At 41.4% G+C, this 20,337-nt stretch overlaps 1 protein-coding gene across 6 annotated transcripts in view; it reads left to right on the plus strand.

Moving 5' to 3' along the window:
- The first annotated feature begins 3,980 nt into the window (after window positions 1-3,980).
- The window catches only part of LOC122872260 (vang-like protein 1), a 54,300-nt gene continuing 37,943 nt past the window's right edge, over window positions 3,981-20,337 (plus strand). For 3 of the 6 annotated variants that reach the window (XM_044188237.1, XM_044188233.1, XM_044188239.1), the window contains exons 1-2: window positions 3,981-4,136; window positions 14,411-14,679. In XM_044188237.1, the coding sequence (XP_044044172.1) occupies window positions 14,609-14,679 (71 nt within the window). In that variant the 5' untranslated portion in view covers window positions 3,981-4,136; window positions 14,411-14,608. Of the gene's footprint in view, window positions 4,137-4,728; window positions 4,752-9,084; window positions 9,277-9,421; window positions 9,443-14,410; window positions 14,680-20,337 lie in introns of those variants that run through there. The other 3 variants (XM_044188234.1, XM_044188235.1, XM_044188236.1) reach the window with 3 other exon arrangements.

A 20,337-nucleotide genomic window follows, 5' to 3' on the forward strand; every position in this document is an offset into this window, starting at 1 on the left:
GCAGCTGACTGAGTCCCACATCCGGGCGTGGAGGTCTTTGTTAACTTTTAGATGCTATATTAATTTTGACAAGTTGTTTAATTAATCATTACCTGATATTAACTTTTTTTTTTCTTCCTTTGAACCTTTGACAAACTTCTGAACAAACAACCAAACAAGCAGACTGACACGCGACAAACACAAATATCTGTATGACTCAACTCAAAGGGTGGATTTATTCTTTATTTTGAAGCATTCGAGGTGTAAAATACAGCAAATATATAGAAAACCTCCATCTGTCTGCCATATGGAAGGGTTTTGATGTGCATTTTGAAGCTTTCGGGTCATGTAATGGCGGCAAAGTGTCGCATGGTGGCGCACTCATCTTAAACTACGATGCTTGAAAGCTGCTGATACACAGATTCTGAGAGAGAAGAATCAGCGTGAAGAAAGATGCTTATCCATAGTGAAGGAAGCTACATTATGATACATTACAAAACAACAAATAAAACAGGAGTTTAGTCTGTTATTCTTAAGTAGCCTAATATAACCACTGCTGAGTTTAAAGTGATTAAAGTAGCTCATTGCTCATGTTCATTATCTGACTACAAACATGCCTTATCTTATTTCTTTTCCTTTTTAATTTGGGTATATACAAATATTGATAGAGAATTAAACAAAATATCTATCTATCTATCTATCTATCTATCTATCTATCTATCTATCTATCTATCTATCTATCTATCTATCTATCTATCTATCTATCTATCTATCTATCTATCTATCTATCTATCTATCTATCTTCCATCCCCCATCCTTGACACAGCATTGTGGTGTTTATTTGGCTCTCCATGGGGAGGGTAAGGGGTCGTGTCCCAGTCATGACCTCCATTGTGTTCTGGAGGGGATGAGATATATCTAAGGGTGTGTGTGTGTGTGTGTGCGTGTGTTTGTGTGTGTGTGTTGGGGTAAGGATGCCGTTCAAAGGGGAACAAAATATTGATTCATATACAGCTGTGTAATTGCTGGAGGCATCTGTTGCCTTGTGGTTTGAACTTTCATGTGAGGTTTGGAGTGTGAATGAAGTGGCCTGAGACCGCTTTGTCTCGTGACACAATAGAAGACGAATGGCAGCAACAACAGAGAGATGTGAAATCAATTGGTGGGAATACATGTTTTAATCGATTTTGTATGATTTGATTTTGTCTTAACCAGATATGCTTATTGAGGTTAAAGGTGCCCTAGTATAGGAATTTGTGTCTACTTATGTACAAGTTTCTGTGATTACATTAAAAAAAAAAACACATTCTTAAAAACCTGTCAATTTTACAGCTATTTTTTTTTTGTATAACTTTAATTAATGCCTCACACCAATTGATGCTATCAGTCAATCAGAGTCCAGCATCTGGACTGCTCTGGCTGTGAGAACTTGGTTTTTACATTCATTCAAGAAACACCCCTTGGATGAAAGCAGTAGTTTGACATTTTGGGAAAATGATTTCTTGCTGATAATTACATGAAATCCAGTCTTTATGCTACGCTAAGCTAACTGGCTGCTGGCAGTAGCATTATATTCACAGTACAGATGGGAGAGTGGTATTGATCTTCTCATATAACTCTCATCTAACTCTCGGCTTCCTTTAAAAGGAAGCAAAAAGGATTACTTGTCTGTAGGTTGTGACCAGGTCAAGCAAGCAAACAGACCTCCACCCCCCCTTGTTTTAGTTGAATGCTTTTAAGACAACTCAAAAAGTAAAATTATTCAATAATTCACAAGAAGAGAGAGAAAAAATCAGAGGAACATCAGGAAAAATGAGTATAATTTTGTATAGTATTAATGTTTCTGCAGTTCTATCCTGTTAACTGCAACTCTTAAATAAATCTCTTCCTCAGGAGACACTTGGCCAATAAAGCATTCCTGTATGTCACATCAATGAAAATACCAGTGCCCCCAAGCTCTTCCTGTAATACTTTAAGTATGTTTACAATGAGTTACAGCAGTTTTAGCAGTAGGGGAGTGTTGAGTATTCAGTGTTGAATATCAAATATTTCTGTGCTCTCTTTTATTAAAGGACTAGAAGTTATCTGGCAGAAAAGAGGAATATTTGTTTACATTCCCTTTTAAGAGGCTGCTTCAAGGCCTCAGTGACTTCATTGTGTCCCTTTCACTGACTGTGTCCAGGCCAGATTGCTATCGCTCCACTGTTTTGAGTGAGTGCGTGGTTGTATCACTGTCAACTGTTTACCTTACTCAACTTCATAAACTGTGACAAAAACATTGCCTGAAAGAGAGAATAGAGCCTGGTGCTTTTGCTCTTGTCTAAACATTAGAAGAACTTTTGTTAAAAAAAAAAAGTATTTTGTAAACTTTGTGAATTTGATAGAACTTTATACTAGCAAGAGTATTTAACAACAATACAATTTAGCCTCTAAAACCATTTTTTGCTTTCATATACTTATAAAATGTGTGCTTGGTGTTCTGAACTGACTGTCCTAAACTCCAAAAAAGCTGTTTAACTGCTCTTTACTGCATTTAAGACATTCTGCTACCGCAAACCCCCCCACACTGCTGCTGTCTACAGAATATGCATTCAGTGCCTTCTTTGGAGACAGAACAGAAGATGCTCCAGCTTGTTTCCATGGCATCAACAGTTTTATTGATCGCTGTCACTTTTCGCTGCTGATATGTGTGACATCCATGTAATGCAAATCTGAGACTTGTTGAGGCAACAGCAACTGTGTGAGATCCTGCCATTCTCCGCTCCCTGCGAAGGCCATCTGCTTGTTTAGAGCGGCATCATTGATCAGACAAATGGCTTCTAATGGTTCTGATTTTAAGGAGATAGTTGTTTATCAGCACAAATATTTGCTGGGACGGACAACAACAGTACTTTAGTCCTCATGTGACTCCCCTGGAATGGATTCATTGATAAAATAATTCTAATATTATTTCTACATACATTTTACCATTCCATAGGATTATTCCAGTGCTTTTTGCATTCTGTTTTTAGCAAGCCTTTTCCCAGCCCATTTGGCACACAAAGGTCATAGGTAAAAATACTTTTTTTGCCCAGGTTTCCATAGCATCTGACAAGAAAATGACCAGAGGAACGTGGTAGTTTGTGGGTCAAAAGGTGCTGTTTTTTTAAATCAGAGGAGGCACGTTGACAGACTTCACTGTTGAAGTGATGTTAAACAGTCCCAATTTGAGAGTTGCTCTCCAGAGGTTGACCTGCAAGAATGCAGAGATGATCAATGAACGTTTTATGTATGAATACAGTGTAATGCATGCATACTCAGTCATTTTAAAGTCATGGACACCTAAATGCGAGAATACGCTTGTTCTTGTTAATTTTCTACACATGGGGAGTGAACATTAAGAGTGCAATATGATCAAATGAGGGCTTTTTATACATCAAGGTTTATACTTAGTTAAAGCCCCCCTCCACTCAAAAAAGTATTGCTTTTTTTGTTTTTTTTTAACTTTACTTGGATGTTTGAGCTTCACTGTGCAGAATGATGCATGTCGAGCATCCTGTTTTTCTCTGTGCTTACCTTAAATCTGAGCTTAAGACGATTTGGTGACATCACAATTACTTTGGAAACAAATCATTGGCCAAATGTGAAACTTAGACAAGTGTGGTGTGGAAAGAGGATGTCATTTTAAGATTTTTTTTAACGAGGCGATGTGGTAAAACAAGGTCTTGTGGTAAAACCATATATACACAAATTGATTAAACATGTATGGAGGGGGTCTTTAAGTTTCTATTTTAGTATGCTATATGCTATATTTGCTTGCTCCATTTGTTTTGCCTCTGTAATCACACAGATATTTTCTGACTGAGAAAAGCCCCTTTGAGAACCATACAACACATTACTGTAATTAACCAAGTCAATATGCAGCAGGTTCACTTCTACTTTGTATTTGCAATGTTGGCAGTGAAAAACTGGGGACACCCCCCTAGCGCCATGCTTCCGTATTACACCTCCATATGCTGAGAAGCACTGCCCCCTGTGAAATTCCTGACTGCCAGGGTGATTCCTACGGTTACCAAGGGCTGCTTCCTACTGTAGCCTACTGTGTGCTCTGGGGCAAACTATTTTATAACCTCTGGATAAATTATCAACTACGGGAATGATATCTCCACCGATAAAGGGTGAGTTATGTTTTAATAACGCAGGGGATAGTGTCGGTCATATGTATTCTGCAGATGTTAGTGTGCGGGCTCAGTAGTGTGTGAAGCTCTCTGCCTTACAGTCTAATGTCCTGTCTTGATTCGTGAAGCTTACAAAAATGTAGCTTACCGTTTCTACCTATTTTTATATACACAGAACAAAGGCTGTTGTTCAGTGTGAGGCTGAATGTGTGTGTTTTAAGGAAAGACTTGGGAACACGCCCTTGCTGTCTTGCCTACCTGTATGAAAGGGAATGCTTTCAACTTCATTTCAATGCCCTCAAACTGCGGTCAGCCCAACGCACAAACCCAGACTGGGGCAGTTACCCGTATTTGTTTTTTTTCCCGCTACAGTTTCGAGTTTGTTACAGTGTCGGTTCGGTCAAATGGACGTTTTTATAGCGCCTTTCTCAACCAGAAACTCACACAGCCACTGTGAGACCTAGTAAAAAGTCAACTATGTTTCACACGGTTGACTTGGTCCGCATTACCCCGGCTGGTGCACCGCAGCTCAGCTGTAAACTGTAACCTGCAGCGGCAGAGTTGACGCGGACGGATAGGCTACACTGTAGCACTCGTAGGCTCTGAAAAGAACCAGTAAGCCAGAAAAACATACTGAACACCCGTTTGAAACCACGGTGCTTTGGTTTTTCAAGTAGTCGCACAAATAGGCTACAGAGGTGAGGGAAAGCAAGAGGAGGGGGGGCTTCCGAGGCCACGGTGAAACCAGGGAGTTTCCTGCCTCTAGGTCCGTCTGCCTGTCGGGTCACAGGTAGGGGCTGGGCGGGTAAACCTGCTCTGGAGCTCCACCAGACAGATAAGTGACTACTAGTAAAGTGAGACGTATATTTCTCCTCACACAGCCTACTTTCGTCTTTGCTTAAATTATTATAAGCATAATATAACTCTCCCTTTTTGGTTGACTGTCTCAGCCATGGGTCAGCGACGCATTTCATTTTCTGTGGGATTTCTGAAAATGTAGGCTACGCAGGTGCTCCTGTAGCACGTGCTCAGTATGGTGACGTACAATTACACACCGTTAGTGGTTTTTGCTTTAGCTGCTGGAGTCTTCACTGGGTGTCTGCTCTGTTTATTGATCCATTTGTGATTTGAAATAGCCCATCATAATGTCTCAGAGCTCGAGGTGAAAATTTCCACCTGACCAAAACCAAAATATAATGTATTTACAATGATATAAAACAGAGAAAAAAGGCAAATCCTCACATTCCAGAAGCAAATGTTTGGCATTTTTGCTTGATAAATGACTTAAAAGGTTAATCGACTGTCAAAATAATTGATTAATTGACTATAGTTATTATGACTTATGACTTTATCCCAATTTCATGAATAGGTCAACTCTGTCATTGTTGGACTTCTTTGGCTTCTGGTTTGTTTTCAGTGCTGTATTAGGAAAAAAAGAAGAAATTAGTCTCTTGAGAGGAAATAGGCAATATGTCAGTGCCATTTTTTCCTACTGTCTGTTAACTGTGGGGTTTTCAGTCCAGCTATGAGTTATGTTCTTGTGACACGCAACATCAACAGAACCATGAGTGGAGTACTTGATATGGCATGAGTTGAAACAGTGTAACCCCTGGGGAAATTGCAGCAGCAAAAAGTGATCTAGAAACACTGGTAATAACCCAAGTCTAAAATGTTTTATACTCACAAAATCACCTGATGTTATCTTAAGCAGCAGTAATGGAATATTTGACATAATTATGACTAAGCAGAGGGAGAGGCGTGAGGCAAAGAAACTGTGTGACGTGAAAGAGACGGTGTCAGATTTTGAAACCCCCTGGTTTATAACAATTAGATAACCTCACTCCAGCCAATGGAATCATCAACAGCTGGTTTATTGACTGACCGCTCAGGATTAGCTCATTGTGGTTGCCTAGTAACACCAGCACAAAAATGCAACAGGTAAAGGCCAAATGGGAATCAACTATAAGGTTTGGAGTCAGTGTTAATCAGACATTCCTCTTATTGAGAGCAGATAGAAACTGATAGCGATCTGTAATTAACACTGCATAAAAGGTGCATGCTAATGATCACTTCAGTCAATAACAAGCAGATTCTAATAATCCAGTCTCTTATAATGCTAATAGAGAGACTGTATTCTGCTGTTGTTGCTCCATCTCAGTATCCTCAATTGTGTGTCTCTGTGTCTGTCTCTCTGCTTCCATGTGTCTCATTCATATCTTAGTGAGATATGATCTTACAGGATACCTGAGGGGTTAAATTCGGTGACACCCGGCAATGTTGATTGAATTCCACAGAATTAACGGCCCTCATTTGCTCAGTCATGGACAGCAACACAGCGAGCACGTGACCGGGCCAGACTTCCACAGTGACTTGTTTTCATGTTCCCTCGTGTCCTGGCAAGTCTCGTGACTGTGGCTGTCAAAGACTTAACTTCTCTCAAGCTGACGTGAAGTCATTATTTTGCATGAGCTGGTTGTCTCTGTTTAAGGTGTGAGGAGATGTGTTATCATAGCGCTAATAGAGGCAGAGCTACGAGGGCGTCATGGTTACGGAGGGAGGGAGGGAGGGAGGGAGGGAGGAGGCGAGAGGCAAGGCACACGAATGAGCTGCATGCTGATGGCTGGAGGTAACAGAGCAGGCTAATATCATTTTTATAAATGACAAAAGCAGATATGTTTAACAGATTATGTCAAAAGTGCGGTCAAATCTCACCGCCTTGTTATCCAGAATAAGTAATTATGTGTTAATCCCCAATTTTGCATGTAAACCCATCATCTCATGTTGGAGAGCTGTTCCACTGAGTAAACATAGGTCATATACACCATTAGCTCTAAATACTCACAAGCTTTTAATAGCATCTTTGCTCAAACTGGCATTACTCCAAGACCACGTGTTGTCTACAAATGCAGCCCTGTTGATTTCATTCAGACTGTGGTGAAGAGAAATCGTCATTTCCTGAACATTTGTCTCTTTTTTTTTTTTCGCTATTTAGTTGGATTATTATTTTTTCAAAAGGAGAGAAATTGTTGTTTCCATAGCGGATCAACGGAGAAACTGGTGTTGGAATGGTGCAGGAATCAAAGGCGGGCCATAAAAGGCTGTGGGATTTCAGGATTAATCACCGCTGAGTGTGAATGAGCTACAGGGGGCTTTTCATTTCTATTCTCCAAAAAGGAGGAACGGATGAACAGGTTGCCCCGAAAGGAGGTTTCGAATGAAAACATAACGGATCATCTTATCTGGTTCATTAGATGCTTAATTTGCTGTTTCACACAGGGAAACTGGAAGTACTTCTCCTTGCTTGACTCCTATTCATAGAGTAAGCGTGTCTTCAGAGGTTCAGGTCAGCAGGTCAGTTTGCAGGGCAGCACTTTGGTGGTGTTCATCAGTGTGTTAAGGGGTCAGTAAGTCCAGTAGGTTCTGAGTCAGCCATGTGCTTCCCTAAACAGCTTCAGAAAGGTCAGTCTTTATAAATGACTCTTAATCAGCTCAAGCTGCAGCTGTAACAAATGAGTGCTTACTGCTTACAATAACATGTTTAAAATAAATACTCCTGTGTTTGCCTGTTCAGTCTGGTTCCTTGGGGCTGGTGTGAAAGCTGTCAAATCAACTCTGGTGCTAACCAAACGACCGATGCTAACAATAAGACCCGTCCTTTCTCGGTTGTTTGTGGCATGAAAGCAAAGCCCACCAAGCACAGGATTTTGTGATAGTAAACATGTGATTTTTAGCATTAGGTCAAAATATGCAGCATGATGTTAGTTACCGGAATTTGATTAGGAATTTTGATGTTACGATGTCCATGTAGGGTGATGATGCAGAAAACTGTCCAATGAAAGAGTTACCTGACAGTCCTCAGAACTTCTGCTTACAGCTCTTGGTGTACAAGTAACATGTCAGTGTCAACGTGAACCAGACCAGAACTCAAATGCAACAATGCATAATTTTTTCACTGAAAAACAAAAGGCACCGAAAACAATATAGGAAAAACTGACTTTGTCGTGTTTTGGTAATCTGCATCATAAAATAGGCGTTGCATAATTGAACCAGACAGGTTTCCGTATTAATAGCTCCATTTGGAACAACTGATTACTCCAGTAATGATTAGTGTAACTTCAGTTGTTACTCAACATGACAGATGTGTTCAGGTCATACTCACCCATCAATTATCATTATCAGCAAAAAACAAATTCCTAAAGGGGGCATACCATACATTTTTGTGAAAACTTGAGTTTGAAACTACACAGAGCGTGTTCAGCGTCCAGTATGGAAATGAGAATGTTGAGAATAATGATGTTAAACTACATACTGCCATAGTCAGGGTGTCAAAGTGTCGGTATCTCCACGTATTCACTCGAGCCGCTAATAATCGAGTATTGCCAAGTGGCGTCGCTGACTGCTCTATTGGACGTGATGTGGAAGGTGCAGCCAAGCAGTACTGATTTGTTTGCGGTGGCTTACAGCAGATGTCTCGTGGCTCCGCTGTAACTTTGCTCCAGCTCTGTGCTCAGAGATGAAAGTATTTTCTTGGGCTGTTTACGCAAGGTTGTTTTGTTTACATTCCCAGTTCAAGCCGCTGGATGTTTATTCTGTCGTCGTTCCTCGAGTCTCCGCTCAGGTTGTTCCACCTGTTAGCTTGTGTGTATTATTATTTTTTCCATATTTAGTTTTATTTTTCAGTAGACATTTTTTATCCTGAGTGTTTTTGTTGGGGCATTTGAGTCTAGTAGTTATTAGTTACTTATTTCTTCTGCAGATGAAAATGAAAACGCCCAGGTGCTATGTTACCTCAAGGAATTTGGGATAGGATTGGCACACAGAAGTTTTCCTCAATTATGATTCATGTTTTTCACAAAGTGAATGAAATGGCCTTGTGAGAGCTCATACCCTTCATTCTTGATTGCCGTGATAATTTCGCTCTTCCTCCTCTCCCACTCCTTGCTGCCAGTGTTTTCCAGGACAAACAGACAAGCCGGCAGCTCAGCAGGGGTCTTGGATTACTGTGAAGAACCTGCCAGGGGTCCCTGCCTGCCTCCCTTCCAGAGTGGGGGATTCCTATTTCAGCTTCAGACTCTCCCCACAAACCTGAAGTGGTTCCGCTTACCAATTTTCTCTGGCATGGCAAAGACAGAAACCACATGTGAGAACACCGGCGTATCCTGTTTCACTTCAATATAGACCTCGGAGCCAGGCCTCTCGCTGGGTTGGTGGTGTGCGTGTGCAGGGACTGGACTGTACAGTTTGCCCAGAGTGAAGTATCTGAAACGGTCAGAGACGACGTGTGGAGACACTGAGTCCTGCATTTTGTGAGGAAACACACTGAAGCAGGAAATAATCGATCAGCTTTTAGTCTTTACTCGTGGCTGCACTCTGATTGAACCTCGACCACGCACTCATTTAACCCCATTAATCCCTCATTTAGCCGTGTGCCCTGGTTTTAAGAGGATTAAAACAGGTGATGGAAATACCTCTGCGACTGTGTCCAGCTTGCTTAGCAGTCATTATTCAATCGGTAAATTCCTGCAGTAGAGCATTAGCAATGTCTGGCCACTTCCATCCTGGTATAGGTCCCGTTAAACCAGGGTTCTCAAACCTCTCGTATATTTAGAATTTATTGTTAAATATAGGCCAGATTTTTTTTCTTTTGAGTAATAATCGATCTTTTTTCTGCAAAGCTGCAGAATCCAAGTATAAAAAATGGCATTTTATTTCACATTTAACTTTTAAAGGAAAAGTTCAACATTTTGTGAAATTTCCTGGAGTTATGAACAGGTCTTGTGTTGAAGTGTGTGTGTGTCGCCCCCCCCCGAATACTGTTTCCCTCCTGTTAGAACAGTGTTTCCCGTAGGGTTATGACAAGGTTGGGTTCAGGTTAAGGTAATGGGAAACACACAACGAAAGAGAGACAGACTGACCAGACTATTTCTTGGTTGGGACCAGTTTGCCCGGCAACCAGCAGAGACTCCAGGAAGTTTCTGACCAAAAAACTGCCATTTGTTGTTTTTACACTTTGGTTTTCGCTCAGATTAAACCAATAACATGTTAATTAGTGAGCTTTAGAGGTGCTGGTAGGGGGATTTTGTTACCTTTTGGACAAAGCCAGGCTAGCTGTTTCCCCCTGTTTCCAGTCTTTAAGCTAAGCTAAGCTAACCGACTGCTGGATATAGCTTCATATTTAACGGACAGGCATGAGAGTGGTATTGATCTTCTCATCTAACTCAGCAAGAAAGCGAGTAAGCGTACATCCCAAAATGTTCAACTATTCCTCTAACAAGCTGAGCCTAACTGCACAACTTGTCATTACAAATACTTTAGCTAAGACCAACTGCTTTAAACTAAGGGATGGGTCAATTTTCATATCTGAATGACCAAACTAAGTAAAATTAAAAGAAAGTCATCTGTTTGAGGCATTTTTACATCAGGGAGGATTAAAAAGTTGCTCATGTTAACAAAGGCTTTTGGAAAACCCAGCTTCACTTGAAGTATTCAGTAGGATCAGTAATGCAGCTGGTGGTGAGACTACGAAGAACCAGTTGAGGGAGGATTTGTCACCATGTGAGGATGATTCAGGCATTTAAAAATGATTTGCAGAATGAGCATATCCAAATATGCAGTTGCGCAACCTTCAAAGCATTTTCAGGAGTCTGTGACAGTCACGCAAGCATACATACACACAACAGAGTCACTCACAGATGTGCCGACACCACACTCAGAACTGGGTCATACTAGATGTTTTGTGCCACAGTGTGTTTTGGGACCCAGTGATGTGTGTTTCCCTCCAAGTGGCAGATAAGGATTGCAGTTTGTGCACTAAATCTGGCTAAGTGATTCTTTTTCCTGGAGTTGTGAATGCAGACAAGCAGGGATGTCTTGTGAGGGAGGCGGTTTGCTGAGTTTCTCAGCACCTTTAAGGCGACTGCAGCCATAAATCAGCCATAAATCTTTGTGTGTGTGTGTTGTGCTCCAAGCCTGGCCTGAGAGCTTCAGTGCAGGTTTCGATCGGGAGGCGTATGAAAGAGGAGATCCGAAAGCGTTTGAAGCACTCTGGATGATGGATGCAGATATTTAAAAAACAAAAATGTGTTCATACTTCACCTAAAATACTGCTGATAGATAACTTTAATCCCAAACATGGCGTCACTTAACCTCAAAATGTTGCCTGAGAGAGCCCTCTGGTTAATATCAGCTCAGACTTAATATCAGTTATTTTTGTCCTCCACTCCATAGGGTTCATGGCTGTTTAATGCCAAGTGTAGGCGGGCTGGCTCAAAGTGCACATGTTCAGTGAGTGTCATCTGGGCAAAAATTGATTTAGGGCTTTGTGAGTTAAGTTTTAACTACCGGTGTATTTCACACTTCACGTTTTTCATCTCACCCAGAGCAGCTGTTTGAGAAGCTGTGAGTCTGTGTGTGTGTGTGTGTGTGTGTGTGTGTGTGTGTGTGCATGTGTGTCATGCAGGTATGTTACATGAGTGTGTCTACAGCATGCCTCAAGCTACCCATGACTCACTTTTCTCTTTCAATTCAATTCAATTCAAAGGACTTTATTGGCATGAATGTTTCAAGAACAATGGTGCCAAAGCATCTTTCTCTGTCCCGTTGTGCAGGTAAATGTATCTCATTCAAACACTTCTCCACAGCTCTCACCTTTTACTTTGTCACATGAACCGTCTTTGCTCACTTCCTCTGACCATATCAAGTGTACCCACTGTTTCTCCTTAATGCAGTCAGACTGTACATGGAATTAGTCTGTGGGTTTTTTTTACTGTGTCTTTGGTATTGCAAACTATTTGATGCTTGAGCGGGCTTCTGCATCTGCACATGGTGCCTTCATCGTTTTTACTACAAGTTGATCCCCTTGGGGAAAGATTGCGGCTTGATTTTTTTATTTTTTTATTTTTTTACTGGAAATGACTTAATCACCCAGCGCAATTCTCCTGTAACAACCACTAATAATAATGAATGCAATCACAGCCTTATTAAGTGCCTTGGATAAAAGCATCTACCCAGCTGGATAAACTTGAAAAGTAAATGCATGTCAAGTAAGTACAGTACAGTCCATAGAAGTCTGTTTTGTGCGTTATGTATGTTGATGGGTCGTGTTCACATTTCTAAACTGTAGCATGCCGAGTTGTGTCACCAGATAGGAATTCTGCACAGAGGGAAATAAAGAATCATTATTTTCATTAACAATTAATCTGTTAGTTACTTACTGAGCCTACAGTGACATTGTACAATTTCTTAGTTTAACAATCCAATCCCCTCGCTTTTATAGTTTCACTTTGATTTCCCCGCTAAAATCTCTCTAAAGAGCACCCTCCGACTGTGCAGAGTCCAGATGAAAGAAGAGAGGAGTTGATCAAAATGATGATATACTCATTGGGGTCCCAATTAGTTGATGCAGCGATTAGTCATTCAACTGAAAATTAATCTGCGACTATTTTGCTTAATTACTTGTTTTGATTTTAGTTTTTAGCCAAAATTCCCCGCTTCCAGCCGGTCAAACGTGAATATTTGCTGGTTTTCTTTTATGATAGTAAACTGAATATCTTTAGGTTTTTGACTGTTGGTTGGACAAAACACGACATCACTATTTTCTGACATTTTATAGACCAAACGATGAATAGATTAATTGAGAAAATAATCCAAGGGTGCAAATTTCACTAGGGATGGGTCTAATAGTGAAATGTCCCCCTAACTTTTCAAAGTCCTGTTTTTGATCAGATTTTCAGTCTTAAAATCTTTGCATGCTTTATATTTTTAATCTTATTTTATTTTTTAATATATTTTTGTGGTTAGAGATGTAAATATAGCCTTATCTCAGTCTCAGTTGTAAACAAGTCAAGTACTGTATTAATGCTAAAGGGAAATAGCAGTGTCTGAGCCGAAGGTGCTGCCTGTTGCAGCAGCTTGTGTTTCAGTCAGTGAAACTAATATCATTTTCCGAGATAGTGCATTAATAATCCAAAAATGTAAGCCACATTTCTAATTCTTTTGTTAGACTACTGAAAGGCACAAAGCCCAATTTCATTATATTGTGTAATCTGCTAGCTGAGGGCTGTAAATACATAGCATTCACATGTTTTCTGTTCTTTTTTTGTTTTTTGTGTTCTACAGTCATTCTAAAACCAAACCTACGCCCTTGTTACTGTCACAACACATTTTTTTCTGTATCTGGTTTGTAATAGTATGAAATAGAGAAAGAACAAGTGACTCTTTGTGACACTGTAACCAACCAGCATTGTTTTGTATTACTTGCTGACTAAAACTGAAAATCAGTCAGTCGAAATTGCAATACATTAAAATTCTGGTGTTAAGCCAGAAGCACTTTGAGTATTCATGATAAAGCGCTATATAAATGCAATGCATTATTATTATTATTATTATTATTATTATTATTATTACAATACAATACATGCCTATGTATGTCTAGATGTCTAAAAAGGATAATAATCTATGTTATCATCATCTATGGTATAGATATCACAGAATTCTTCACTGAAAAAGCTTCATTATTTTTAAAAGAAGAATGTCTTAGCCACAAGCAGTTCATTTTTTCAGTATCATCTTTCATCTTTCATCATTGCTGCTGTGACGGTTTGGCTCAGTAATGAAAATTTAACATGCATTATACTGATACAATCAGCTGTTTATCAAAAGTAAAGACATGTAGGTAAAATGAGGATGTATTGTTTGGAGCAGTTCTGTGAATGTCTTGGTATTTTAGTTTGCCGTCATAACTCCCTGAGACTCGCTCCCAAACTGGCAACACCTCCATCTTCTTGAACTTCTCCTGTGAAAAAGAAGCTTTTATCTTCACCCCGCTCTCGCTGTGTTCATCTTCTCAGATCTTGGATCTCAGTGTCGGACTTAAATTGTTTGCTGTGTGTCAGAGACTTCAAACTGCTTCTGTCAGCCGTATGGGAATAAGAGCAAATTGCAGTTTCACGGTATAGGTGTTTCTTTTATCTGGAACACTCCTGAGAGCTGCCTATAACGTGGAGTGTTGTGACTGCAGGTTTGGAGCTAGAACATACTGATTGTAATGCAGCTGCAGATACGCACAGGCACATCCGAGTGTTTATGCATGAGGGGCGCTAACAAATAAAAGATAAAAGATAAAAATAGATGTGATGAAAAAGCCTGTGACTTGCATGACTGATTCTGTAATGTTCTTTATTCCATTTCAGACACTGTCAAACAGTCAAATGTGGGCCGGTTTCCCAGACGTATCACATTTTGAATTCAAATTTCCTGTCTGTCTTCCCCTCCAGGTTGATGTTTCCTCACCGGGCGCCCCCAGGGTCGCTTTCAAGCCTGACTGCCGACAGCTCGCCACCTCTGTCAGCCTCTTGAGCAAGCCAATTGATCGCCTCTAGCTCAACAACACCGCGCACTGCGTCTGCCAGCGGCCCAGCCGAGCAACCTCTGTGTTGCCCCGAGCCCAGCTGCCTGGGCAGGACTGCATCACCATGGACACAGAGTCCACCTACTCGGGCTATTCCTACTACTCCGGACGCTCCCGGGGATCCCACAGGCATGGGTAAGACTAAATCCTGCGTTGTCAATAATTCTTTCCTCCTGTCTCTGCTTTCACCTGGAGGGTTGGAGTGTGTTATGTAGCATCCAAGTTAAACCCTTTTTTGGGAAACATCTGCCCTGCCAAAGTATCCTTTACAAGTCACCGAATCCCTATCAGGGCCAAGGCTGCTGTTTGGTAGCTGAACTTGCACTTTGACCTCCCTAAAGATGACCTAAGTTCTTCAGAGGCAGACCATTAAATTAGTACAAAAAAAGAAAAAGAAGAAGAAATCACCCCCAAAAAACAACCGATTGTCAATATATTCATATTTGTCCAATTGCCCAACCAGCGGCTGCGTAGGATTGTTTCCGAGTCGTGTGATTCAATAATGTAATAATCATAGTTGTACATATTTTGTACTGATGATTCAGCGGGGAGAGTTTCGTGTGCATCCAAGCCGAAGAAGTGCTCCAACTGTCAGTCACGTAACATTGTCTGTGGGGAAAAATGAATGGGAGCTGAAATCGCTCTTCCCACTTTGCAACTTTGTAATGTCAAAAATGTTAAAAGAGTTCCATTTTAGAAAACATGGATAAACTACAATATGGCCTGGAGTTGTGTCTGAGGACTGGCTTCTGTCACATATGGGAGAAACATCCATATAGATTTTGTGTAGGTTCGAATTGAACGGTGTCTAGCATTGGACGTCATGAGAAATAGGGGCATAAAGTTCTTCTTTCTATTCCAGTCTAAAGCTGTCTGAAGAAGGAGGGGGCAGCAAGTCTTACAGATAGGATCAAATTAGTAGATGTTGTTTTATAACTGATGTTTCATTCTCAAAGGTTGTTAAATATTTACATATGTAATCTCTTATTTGGAGATATCTTAAAAAATTCTTGAAATGTTGTATTTTCTTTTCATTATTCCAGTATTCCATTATGCACATTTTATAGACTAACCAACTTAATCATACAACTAATTGACAGAATCTATTGCAACTTTTTGTCAGTTTATCTTTATTCCCTTTCTTATCCCTGGATTTCTACTTCCCCAACCTTCCTTTCCCTTCACGTCAACCCTCCGTGCCTCTGTCCACCTCCATGATCCCACCTCTCATGTATCCCTAGCTTCCTCTCTGGGCCGGCATGTGTGGAGCCCACAGCTTGTGTAGGCGCATTAGTCTGTCAGCAGTGAAATGACTGTGGTTGACAGGCCTCAGGAACGCTGCAGGAGACAGGTGCTGAAGAGGCCTGACTGACTGATGGCTCAGCGGATACGTTGAGTGCCTGGGAGGAGATGAGAGGAGGACATCGGAGAGGAGGCTCCTGTTCCACAACAGCCCCTCCCTTGTCAATGACGGCCCCCTCCTGCTTATTCGCCATATATCTCTCTCGGTTCTTGACACCTGTTGCCGTTTAAAGGACTTTGTGTCTCATGTCGTCGGCCACTTTCTGTCACTGCCTCGTTCCCCTTCACTCTTTATCCTCCTCGCTCTTGTCCTCTTTATCTTTTTCCTCTCCTTTTCCTCATCATACCCTCGCTCCCACCCTTTTGCTCCCATGGGTTCCGTCGTGATATGAATGCAGCAGCTGCCACTTTCTCGTTCGTTCTTGACCTCTCCTCTTTACCCCCCACCCCCTCCAAATGGATTCCTGGCTACTCTCTGAGGATGGGTAGGCGCAGGCGTATCACTTGTTCCCCACTCACTCGCATTCCCCTGGGCAGGAATGTGCCCTTGTAGCTCAAAGTTACGCAGGGCAAAAGTGGTCTCACTTTGTTTGGAATCAAAGGGGGCAGAGGTTGGTGGTTTGGAAGTGGGTAATGGTGGTGGTGGTGATGGGAGCTCCTATCCCCTGCTTCTTTACTGTTTCGGCAGCCTTTCAAGTGAGTGACAGCAAATTGGAAAGGAACATATGAGCATCCCTGCCAAGCGCCTTTTCCGCTCCTCTGCTCCTCCGCTCCTACCGTGACTGTGCCAAAGCCACCGGCTGGCCCCTAATTTGATATTCAAAAAACAGAAATTGTTGCCTTTGAAACCCCTCGCCATCGTTGTCTGAAGGTAATCTTTTTACGCTGAGGGGTACCACGCGTGAGGCAGTTCTGGATCACTGTTGTCTAATTACACTGATGCCGGGAACAGATGCAGTGTGTTCGCTACTTGTGTGCGTGCACCCATACAAGTAATCACACACAGTAACATTATTGTGCCATTGTGTATTTGTATATATGCATATTTGTGAGTCAGTCTTAAACATAATTTTTCAGAATATAATAGAAAAATGGAATGGGATTGGCTTAGGTTTTCATTGACAGACGGTGCTGGGTTTTTGGAGTTGTTTCCTCTCATAGCTGGCTTTTTGCCCCCCTCCTGTGTCAAACAATCCTTAACTGGTGTCCAAGAAACTTCCACAAACAATTCCCCTGGCTCTTCAGTGATGGCAGAGTAGCAACTCTGTCCCATGGACCTCCTGCCAAACGCTAAGACAAACCATGCTGAGGACACTGATTTTTTTTTTTATATGCATGTAGTTATTCTTTTTATTCCTTTCTGACCATGCTCAGTTGCACTAGAGCAAAACACTAATACCCAAGAGAGAACTCGATAATTGTGGGTATTACAGTGATGCCAATACATTGTTATTGTATTTAGGCTGAATCCAGAGATGCGCAATTAACTGCGAGGAAAGGGCATTAATATGATTTTCACTTCTTGGTCGTAATATTCCATTACCACATGACTTCTTGGAAGTAGAAAGCCATGTTGTTGTTTTTTTTCTATATTCTTTGGTGCAGTGCATTTATCATTGACATTCAAATTAGCTTGCACGTTTTTAAATGGTTCTTACTGGGTAAATCCGAAGAATTTGGTTTTAAATTCAGACCAGTAATTGTGATTTTTATTTTTTCTACCTGCAAAAGTGATTATAGTGTAATAAATAACAAAAAAAAAAGATGCTGTATGTCAATTTTTTGCATCTCTGCCATAATTGTGTACCAGCCTCATACTCACATGACATCTATTGCAAGTCTGTGCGTCCTGAGAGAGGGATCCCTCCTCTGTTGCTCTTCCTGAAGTTTCTTCAATTTTTCCCCCCATTACAAGGTTATTTGTGGGGGGTGGGGGTTTCCTTATCCGAATCGAGGGTGTTGTATGCTGTACAGATTGTAAAGCCCCTTGAGGCAAATTTGTGATTTTCCCAAAGCTTGGCTCCTTCACTCTGTCAATTTTGAGTATTTAAATGATTCTAAAATTGCAAATCTCATATTAGCAGCTGCTCATGTGGAAAATTGGTTCTTTTGATTGGTCTAACTCCAATTATAGGGCAGCACGCAGTCTTTGCACGGGACTGAGTGAGTCATTTAAACTAATTCATTCACAGTCACAATACCATTTGGAGGTTCCTGGATGATACTCCTCTTAAAGGAGACGTTTTATATATATTTTTTATAGATTTGTAAGTTGACCGTAAAAATGTTTAGATTTTTACTGGCTTCATTAGTCTGAATAAATACTGTGATAATAAAATGTGAAGACGTATACAGGAGGGGTAACTTTTAGTAGTGGTCTCAATCCAGGGGACTTGTCTGCAATGTGCTGAATAAGCACCAATCATGGCTCCTGAGAATCTAAATTAACTTCACAGAAGAACACTCTGACTACTGATGATCATTGACAAAACTGTTGAATCTCTCAATACAGAGCCTGTCCTCTCGCTGCACCGTCACTCAAAGATTGGAAGAAAAATCTTTTAGGCTGTAGTATTATATAATACTATTAGGCTTAAAATACATCGATAGTGGGAATGTGTTAAGGCACCAATATTCTTCATCAAAAATGCATGTGGGATGATCAAAAAGCTTTGGAAACCCCCTCTCCGCACACTTTTACAACGTTGGAATTGGGGGAGGGGCTGTGTTTGACAATTTCTGTAAGTTTCCGAATCCGATGATCCAACATTCACACCCACTTCGCGCAGAGATGAGTGAGAACGTTTGGAACAGCTATAAACACTTTTGATTTCCGACATTCAGACAACACGTCGTAAAAAAACAAAACAAAAAAAAACAAACACTTCTTTTCTAGCATGACCCGACCCTAAGTTGTCACTGCAATGTGTCTCCTTTACTGTCGTGTTATCTTCTGGAGCAGCCAGGCCACAGGGCCGCTTATCACACCCAGTGCCCCTCCAACCCGCCCTGGGTCAACACCAGACTGCACGTGCTACAGTGGGGACTATATTTGGTGGAGCTTATCAGTCACTTTAAAGTAACACTTATCACGCCCAAGAAGTTTGAAAGCTCTTTTCACACACAGCACTTGATTTCTTGATTGCTTGCTCTCATCCTCCCTCCCTTGCTTTATACCGTGTTTATGGGTTTGAGATGATGGTCAGTTTTTATTTGGCTTCATGATTCTACCTATTTGGCTGCGGCCGAGCCATACGCCAGTGCCTTGGCTCAGACGGCTGCACTGACACAAAGCTCTGTGTCACACAGGTGTGTGGGTTGCCCTGCCAGCCATAGAGAGAACAAATTGGTCCACAGACAGTTTGGCGTGCCATGCTTGTTGGCTCTCCTTTTTCAATAGCCGCTCTCCCTCTGTGTGAGGTGGAGAATGCGATCATAGCCACACTCATCCTCAGGTGTTAGAGGGAAACAGTGCTGCCTTCCATAGCCTAATTGGCAGGACTCTGCCCCTGCTCGCCAGGCATCTCTGCCCCCACAGGACCTCTCCTCCCTCCCCTCGCATCCTCACTGTTCCAAAAAGCCATACCCGTTTCAGGGATCCACACTGGAAGTCAAATTCCATTAATCAAATCATAGCACAGCATGCTGTTGGAATACCAACGAGCCGGCTGCATGCTAATGAGGCAGGAAGAGGATGTGGGAAAGGGGGGAAGGTGTGTGTGTGTGTGTGTGTGTGTGTGTGTGTGTGTGTGTGTGTGTGTGTGTGTGTGTGTTGGGAGTGAGGTTTCCACACAGTGCGATCACCCCAGAAGCTTGCTGGAGGGGGAATGAGAAAACAGGCTGGGGGAGGGGAGGGGCTGGTAGACAGAGGCTGATCTGTTCAAACCACTCCCTGGCTGCCCACAGGTCTGCCCGCCTCTGTATTTCTTGTCTGTGTGCATCCACAATTGCACATTTCAATAAAGAATGCTTGTTGTTCACAGTTGTGCAATTTTTCTAACACACATCATCTTTGCATCTTTTTCTTACAAATTTGTAGTCTCGCCAGATTTTTCGCCGTGATTTTTCCCTCTCCGATAGTTTAATTTGAAGGATTTTTAGAGAAGAGGCCTGAACAGGTGAAAGTATCAGTCATTCACTTGATGAAAAGCACAATATTTGTTCTCATTCTTATGGCTTAGATTGTATCTTCCAAGTAAATAAATGTAAATGGCATTCCTTTAATCATTTTGTGACCGTTCTGTCTTATCTTGGGACACCAGGTTTGGAACCACTGCTCTATGCTGTTGTCTAACAAAGAAATAATATTTCATGCCACCATTACACCCATGCCTAAAGCTAGGAAAGGAAAACTGCCCTTACATGTAAGATTAGTAAGATTGTAATTTGTTCCAGGAGTTTTCTTACTTTCCTTCAACTTGCTTTACTTAATTCTCATTCAGTAACTGATTTCCTACATTTGCCAGATTGCTTTGCACTGAGAAAAATGTG

Source organism: Siniperca chuatsi, linkage group LG24 (assembly GCF_020085105.1).
Source record: "Siniperca chuatsi isolate FFG_IHB_CAS linkage group LG24, ASM2008510v1, whole genome shotgun sequence".
Lineage (NCBI taxonomy): Eukaryota > Metazoa > Chordata > Actinopteri > Centrarchiformes > Sinipercidae > Siniperca > Siniperca chuatsi.